Raw genomic sequence first — 9018 nt, forward strand, 5'->3', positions numbered from 1 at the left:
CCTTGATGGCTCGTGCATTTTTGCCTATTTTTAAAGTAATATATATTCTTGTTATTAGGAAAAAATATTGGTAAAAGCAAAAATATAATAAATAAAATATAAAATATATTAATTTTAACTTGCTATATTTAATTTGAAAACAAATATTATTTAATAAAAATACAATTATTAATTAATAAAATGTAAAATTAATAAATATATTCATTAAAAAATATTATTTACTTTTTATAGCACAAATTATTTTTCAAAAGTATATATTTTTTCCCTTTTGATTTCATCTTTTTTACTTTTTGGCAGTAAATAATAAAACATATACTACGCTAAACAAATACTTATAATGCCGAGTATGCACATACATACACACAATTTACTTTTTATATTATCAAAATATTATATATTATTCAGATAGATACCCATATTTCTCAAAATGCTCAAAAGTATTACAATTAATATATATATATATTTTTATTTTCACATCTTCCAACGACAATACTATAAACTAGTAGAAGATACAATAGTATGTATCTCTATAATAATAATAATAATAATATAATATAGTTTAAATTTTATACTAAAGTAGAATATTAGGTATAATCAGCTGAAGCTGGTTAAATTGATAGAAGAAAAAAAAATGTTACATTACCCATATAAGTAGTTCAATAGATCACACCAATATAAAATTAATAAATAGTTGTTATAGTATTATAATTTTCAAAATAAATCATATTTGATAAGTTTTTTTTATTTTAAATATTTTACATAAAAAATACTTCATTATGGTTATATTTTTAATCATCTCTATATGTGTCATTATAAGATAAATATGTAACTTTACAGTAAATGATTTATTTTAAACATAGAATACCAAATTATAATTATTATTCTTATTTTATTGACTAATTAATTTTAGGAATTTTCTGAATTATCCCCTGTTTAAAGTAATTAATTTTTTGTGCAAAAGACTATTATTCTAATAGGATATACCCACCAATCTACTTTAGATATACAGTATTTGTTAAGAATAAAAAATTCTTTTGCAACCAATATTTTATTATTATAATGTTTAGAACTACCATTTATTTAATTAATTTATTAAAATAAATAATATTTTTTTTTTATAAAAAAAAATAGACAAAAACATAATTTTTTTTTAAAAAAAAATTAACCATGTAAGTTAAACCAATAAAGAGTATATATTAAAATTTAATAAAAATAAGATACCAATTAATGTAACACCATTATATAATATTTGATGTGTGTATATATTAATAACTAAAAAGGATGAAATAATTTCTTTTGATTTATTATTATTATTATTATTACTTTTTTTGGTGTGAAATAAGAGGAATTATTGAGGGGGAGTGGAGTTGGAAAAAGAGAATGTGGGAATGAGAAGTGGTCCTCCTAAATCCCTATCCACTTCTTCTTATGAACCATACTCATCAATAAATTTGGTTTGGTTGGTGAGCCAACCAAAAAGGGTGTTAATATTGTATGCTACTACCCCTCAAATTCTTGGTTATTTTATACTTTTAATTTCATATTAAATTGATGTTAATCTTTAGTGTAGTGGTACGAGTCTCTTTCTGTAAGGTCAAAGTTTCGAATTTGTTACCAATTTATTAGCTTTTGATTACATTTATGGTATCAACCGTTTTTTTTTTCTTTTATCATCTTGGATTCACAAATTTGCAAAAAAAAAAAAATTACTTTCATGAAAAGAAATACTGTTGAATACATGTTTTTTTAATCTGGTTAAGTTATATAGAGATACTCAGTCTCATGATTACATAAATTTGAGTTATACTCAATAACTAATATGATCAAAATATATAGATATGATAATAATCTTTTAGCAGTGAAGTAATAAAAAAATACAATTCACTATAGATTATTGTAAACGTATATCAAAAGAATTAACTTTTACACAATTATACTCTTACTTAGTTAGTAATATAATAATATATAAAAATTTACTTGTTCAAGTTAATCCAATAGACCAATTCTTATAATAAACACGGACGTAGTAAAATATTATATGCGATAGTAATATTGAACCAAATTTAATATTTCCTTGTAAATGACATATTGTGTACTATTCTATTTGGATTAATGGTATCTAAGTTACATTAATCATTTGACTAAAAAAATTTGTAAATTATACTTCAATTTTATTTGTTTGTGTTTAACAAATATTCATAATTGAATGTTTATAATAATATAATAAAACTCAACAACTTACTTTTTATTGATGTATTAAATAATTAATATGTAAAAGTCCAGAACTTAAATAAAAATAAATTTATAAATTAAATGCGAAAACGATTAATAGAGTCAGAGTTTACATTCCTTAAACAATAATTTAGAATGCTCAATAGGGTTATGGAAATATCCATTCTAAAAGACAAACGGTAATTAAAGAAAAACGAATAAATAAATATCATATGACGATCTTCACTAGCACTTGAAGGGAGTTCGGGTAGTGAACTACTCACAACCTTCTTATTGATCGAGATCTGGATCTTGGTCATCTTAATATGAAATAGTTAATGAAAAGTGAACTACATTAGCCTAGTAAAAATATCACATTAATTACAGATATAGAAAACTAAAATTTAGTAAAAATCAGAAAAATAACTAATAGAATTCTTAATTTAATATAAATTCATTTGATATAAAGAAAGTCATTTATTCCGTATTTACGTAACGAGTTTTTTTTTTTTTTTTCCAAAAATAACCTATAAAGACTCATATTCATGCACTTTTTATTTTCACATATAAGATAACAAGAAACGATCACTTTCTATTTTTACCCGCTTATCGGTATCTTTGGAGTCCATAGAGATGTTTCCCTACTTGTGAACCCAATAGCCAATTAAACAATTAACCGACCGTTCCCGTACTCGTCCGGTAATGGGCCCCAAATATTCCATCACCTCAATATCTCGTATGGTATGAGAGTGAATCATATTTTTCAAACCTTATTGGTAAGGGACTTCCTAGTCCCGTCCGACTGAGATAATGTTCACGGTAGGGTTCTCTATGTACCGGACCCGTCCGCCCTTTTCCGGGTGCCTAATAAGTCCTTCACATACAGATTTTCATCAACATAACAATTAACCATGCAATACTAATATCTCATTTTATATTTACAAATCAATAGAACGACATTTAAGCAAACGATTAAACTTATCATAACCAATAATCTAGTAATCGGATAACCAGATAAATCATGCAGGAAGGAACCAATTAACCCAGATAATCGAAAAGACTATAAAGACTATCAATATAAGCATACACAATGTAATGGTAAGTAATTTAGACAGTACATGAAAATAAACTGAGAATTAGGATAAATGTGCATTAACCAGTTTCGACTCCACTAGTAACCTTTAATTATTTTTAAGATTTTTTAATTTTTCATGAAAATACGAGATTATTTAACGTTAAACCTCAATTTACCGTAACAAAAAATAGAGTGAGAGATCCTTACCCGAATCGGTGTTTCGAGACATCACGATGCCTACTACGCTTCCTAATGGGTACCGAATTTTCTGAATTTTTTCTGCAAAATCCAAAACACTCATCGCGTACCTAAAAATACCATAAAAATTCAAAATCGGTATCTAAAACTCATTATAGCCAATTTTGAGGGTCCAGCACGGCAGCACCATCGTTCTCCAACACCGGCTCCACCTCCCACAGTGGCGGTTCGCTTTGGCCTAACTAGTTTTGGCCGGTTTTGGTCGTATCCATGTAGAAAAACACGTTAAGGGTCTCGGTTGGCCGAAAAATTACAAAAAATCGAACCTACCAGCGGGGAGGGTGGGGGGACCTCCGGGTATGGTGGTTTTGCAAGTCCTCCTTTGCGGCTGAGGTTCTTTCTTCGGCTAATCTGCACAGAAAAATACGATGAACACAATAATAAAAAAAACGTGAAATGGGAATCAAGAAGGAGCTCATCGAAAGAGTTTTGGAGTTTTGGCTGCGGTGAGTCCGCCGGACTTTACCCGCGATTTTCGACCCATTCGCCTTCCCTTTTGCTCAGATTTGGCACAAGAGTAATCAGAATCGGATTCCAAGCAGGTAGGAAAAATTTTTACTTTTTTGGCCATCAGCGGTGACTCCAGTGCGACGGCGGTCGACGGTCGGCCTCCTTCTCTAGCGAGGGGTTGGCGGCCAAGGTTTGGGTTCCCGTTCGATCGCACCTAAGGAGAAAATGAATTTGCGTCGTCCATCGCGATTTGATCTCGGTCGTCCGATCGCGCTTAAGGAAAAAATAAATTTGGGTCGTTCATGCGCGTGAGATCGATCATCGGCCATCCAATCGCGAGGCACGTAGATCGCCCGTGTGGCATCGATATTAGCGTGTCTTACCACGCGGCGTGCCCCGGTTCGTCGAGATTGCTGACCGGGCAGTTTTATATAGTATACTTTTTTCTATTTGCACTTTCACCCCCTATTTCTAATTTTTATTTCAAAAATATCTTCTGAACTCAAATTTTTACTTATTTTTCTAAAATTATTTTCGATTACATCCCTAACCTATTTTTTTCAATAAATTTAATAAAAATTAAATTAAATTAAATTATAAATAATTTTTTATTTATTTTTAAATACTAAAATTAATTCCGAATAAAATTTCGAGTTCGAATATTATATAATAATATTACGTCCAAATTGTGAGAATATATTGTATTGCTAATAGATTGTGGAATGAAAGTTTACAAGTTAGAAGAATCTGTCATTATGAAGAACAAGACAAGAAAGCATTACGGATTTCGTTGAAATTAACGTGCTGAGAACTTTAATATCATATAAGAAATTTTAAAATAAGATATTTTTTTCTCATTCATTTCATTCAATAAGAAAGGTATATATAGACAAGTTTACATATATAGTCATCTTTTCTCGATAGCTATTATCAAATATATAAATATAAAACAGGTAACGTTATATAACATATGCAACCAGATAATATATACAAAGCATTGACTATACATAGTCACATCTTCTAAGATACAAGCAATTCTAAATAAACAGAGATATCCAAAGTTTATCCCTCTCGTATACTTAATTTTAAAAGGAGTTTCTTATGCTCAAGATCCCTAATCATTTGTTATACTGCACCACTGAACTTTCTGTAACTTGCAAGATCTTCTCACCAAATCAAAGACTATACATATGTATATATATAATATATTATATTCTTTTTGAGAAGCTTGTTGGTACAGGTGGTGACTCACATAAAAGATTGAGTGAAAGCAAAGAGAAAAAAAGAAAAAAGTTTGAAAAAAACTGGTTTTGCTTCCTTTGAACAAATTAAAAAAACAAAAAAACAAAAGAAGACTGATGATATTTTGAGGTGGCAAGAAATTGTTTGCTTGAGAAAGAAGTGATGAGCCCTTGAAAGCAAAGAATTGGCATAAAAATGGAGGAGCTTATTTCTAAGCATTCTGCTTTACACGTCCAATCACAAGAAACCATATTAATCATACATATATATATATATATATATACACACACATATATTCATATATATATATATATATGAGAATTCAGCCGGCCGGTTGCTTTAGCCTTTGGTTGAAACATACCCCACAAGAAGTTGACGATAGTTGGATAAAACATATATATATATACACACACGCACATATTTGTAAGTGTATTTATTATTTTTATAAATTAAAATATTTTTCATTTACACAATACATTTAGTTTTTAATGATGTTACACTAATATTGTAATTTGAAAATATAAATGTAAATTAAATATACTTGAATTGATGCTATCTTTTAAAAAATAAAAATTATAAACTAGGATTTGAACAAAATTTACAACTTTTCTTTCTCTGAAAGTAAAAATAGTTAGGTTGAGCAAGTGAACTTATAGTAATGATCGGATTTCAACTTTACCATAAATCCAGTTGAATTGAAATAACTCCATCTTCTCTGTATCATCTTCAATTATTTTCTTTCTAAAATGGATAAGATTATATGCTTGATTTAGAAATATGATTGTGACCAGTTAAACAAGTCGTATAAGCATTACCCAAGAACAATAATTTTTTCTACAAAATATTTTAACTGTAATGTAATATATTACCTAATAATTGTAATTACTAATATTTATTTGATTTCAAGATTAGAAATTGTCTGCTTGATGAAGTCGAAGGTTTACACAAGTGTGAGTTATTTTCATTCATTACTCAGAAAATTAATAACCCAAAAACCCAAGAGGTGAAACCAACAAGAGTGAAATTGATTTTCTTTTAATAAAATACATGTATATTTAATTAAATGATTGATACAGACTTTTATTTTATAAAAAATTATAAATTTGAATAAGAATATATTAAAAAAAAAAGAAAAAAAGAAATATATATACGACATGAATACTAAAAAAAAACAAAAAGTGTACATACAATATGTATGTAAACTAAAAAAAAATAATATATATATATATACACACACACAACATTTATACACTTAATACAAAATATTTTGTAATTATGATATGAACCAAAAAAGTCTACTTTTGTCTCTAAAAATACATAAATAGGTATATTGGAATTTAAATATGATGTATGGATTCGTATGTATTTTTAAAATGGAAGAACATTAATGGAGGAGAAGTACTTTTTATGTTTGATATACTTCAGACAACGTGGCGACGTGAAAACATTTGCCTTGTCAAACTCGTATATGCATATTACAATAATAATTAATCACATTTATTGAAGCAACAAGAAAGAAAAAACTATATATATATATGTATACACACACAAAATCCTATATAAATAACACTGACTACAACATACGTCGATGGAGAAACTCATGAGAAAGTTTTTTGGGCGCAAGAGGAAAGTTACAATGGTGAATAACAATAATAACAATAGCATGGGAAAAAGATGGAGATACTTGAGCGGCCACAAGAACAACTGGAATGGCCTTTTGGATCCACTCGACACTGATCTCCGTCAATATATTATTCAATATGGAGAAATGGCTCAAGCTGCATACGACACCTTCAACTCAGAAAAAGTTTCAAAATTTGCAGGAAGCAGTCATTTTTCCAAGAAAGATTTCTTCTCCAAAGTGGGTCTTGAACATAATCCAATTTCTTCCAACTATTGTGTTACAAAATTCTTGTACGCGACGTCGCAGATCTGGGTGCCAGAAGCGTTCATGGTTGTGCCACTGTCGAGAGAAGCATGGAGCAAAGAGTCGAATTGGATTGGGTATGTGGCAGTGGCCACTGATCAAGGCAAGATGGTTCTTGGGAGAAGAGATATTGTGATTGTTTGGAGAGGAACTGTGCAGACTCTTGAATGGGTTGATGACTTTGAATTCAATTTAGTTTCTTGTCAGAAGATCTTTGGAGATGATCATAATGATGCTCAAGTTAGGGTTCATCAAGGTTGGTACTCTATTTACACTTCTGATGATCCACGTTCGCCTTATAACAAAACCAGTGTCCGAGACCAGGCAAGTCAGTAACTTTACTAACCTAGATTTATATATGTTGTGTGTGTATATATATGCATTCACGTATAAAGTGGCATGCTGCAAAATGAAAAGGGAAAGAAAAAATGAAATATCACATTTTCTGGGTATACATAACAGTTTGCTTTCTTCACTATCATATTAACTTCTTGTGAAATTAGTCACAATGGATTATATCAATTTTTATCGGTTCCTTTTCTTTTACTTTTAAGTATTTATAAAAATTAATAAAAAAATTTTAAAATTAAATTTGATTATAAATAAATATTAGTTTATAATTTAAATTAATAGTCTAATTTATTCGAGATAAAAACTGTCAGAATTTTTTTTAAAAAACCCTTTATTCTTGATATTAATTATTTTTCTTTAACTTAATTCATGCAAAATTTAATCTTGGTATACGAAAGTTTAATCGAAATACTCTAATTATTAACAATGAAATATGATATATGTTATTTGATTAGGTACTTGATGAGGTAAAGAGACTAGTGGAGCAATTCCATGACGAGGAAATTAGCATAACTACTACAGGCCACAGCTTAGGTGCCGCGATTGCAACATTGAATGCCATTGACATAGTTGCCAATGGAGTCAACCAATCCAGGAAACATCTAAAGAAGAGTTGTCCCGTAACAGCTATTGTCTTCGCCAGTCCTCGTGTGGGTGATTCAAGCTTCGAAAAGGCATTCTTAGGATGTCAAGATCTTCGAGCCTTGCGTGTCCGTAATGCTATGGATGTCGTCCCGAACTATCCATTGATAGGTTATTTGGATGTTGGGGAGGAATTGGTAGTCGATACACGAAAATCAAAGTACCTTAAAAGCCCTCAAGGTATATCAACTTGGCATAACTTGGAGGTGTATTTGCATGGCGTAGCAGGAACACAAGGGAGTAAAGGAGGATTTGAATTGGAGGTTAAACGTGATATTTCACTCGTTAACAAATCTCTAGATTGTTTGAAGGATGAATATCTTGTGCCAGTTTCATGGAGGATTCTACAGAATAAAGGTATGGTTCAACAGATGGATGGATCTTGGAAGCTGATGGATCATGAAGAAGAAGATGATGAATCATCATTATAGTTTACTGTTGCCTTTTAATTTTAATTTTCTTCTTCTTTTTTTGATATTGTTTTAGGTGTTTGATCATTAATTTAATATGTTCCCAACAAAATAAGCAAGAAGAAAAAGGTTATTGCAAGAACATTACTTCCCTTACCAGTTACCCGTGAAAATAAGTTTGCTTTTAGTGTAAACATTTCTCCAACCAAAATTGATTCTTCTATTCTATTTAAAGTTATTATTGTGACTATAACCTTTCAACTACGTAATTAATTATAGTATATTATATTATAAAATTAATTAAATTTTATTACATTACATATTATCACATTAAACTACACATGTTATGGTTAATTACACAATATTACATTGCAAGATTATTAAATCCCATTGTTAACATAATAGATGATCCAGATTCATAGTTCAAACCAACGTTCTGCACTAATCAAGAT

General features: G+C 29.2%; 1 protein-coding gene across 1 annotated transcript; it reads left to right on the forward strand.

Annotated features, from left to right (window-relative positions):
• Positions 1-6775: 6775 nt before the first annotated feature.
• On the forward strand, positions 6776-8803 carry LOC110822013 (phospholipase A1-IIgamma). The gene is made up of 2 exons (XM_022052013.2): positions 6776-7487; positions 7970-8803. Exons 1-2 carry the CDS (start codon positions 6825-6827, stop codon positions 8585-8587), a joined length of 1281 nt encoding a protein of 426 aa, XP_021907705.2. The 5' UTR covers positions 6776-6824; the 3' UTR covers positions 8588-8803.
• Positions 8804-9018: the final 215 nt, after the last annotated feature.

This window comes from Carica papaya, chromosome 7 (assembly GCF_054855325.1).
Source record: "Carica papaya isolate Zhongbai chromosome 7, ASM5485532v1, whole genome shotgun sequence".
NCBI lineage: Eukaryota > Viridiplantae > Streptophyta > Magnoliopsida > Brassicales > Caricaceae > Carica > Carica papaya.

Coding starts and splice junctions, on each gene's coding strand:
- LOC110822013 (XM_022052013.2), top strand. CDS start 6,825: ATGGAGAAACTCATGAGAAAGTTTTTTGGGCGCAAGAGGAAAGTTACA. Junction 7,488..7,969: donor AAACCAGTGTCCGAGACCAG/GCAAGTCAGTAA, acceptor TTATTTGATTAG/GTACTTGATGAGGTAAAGAG.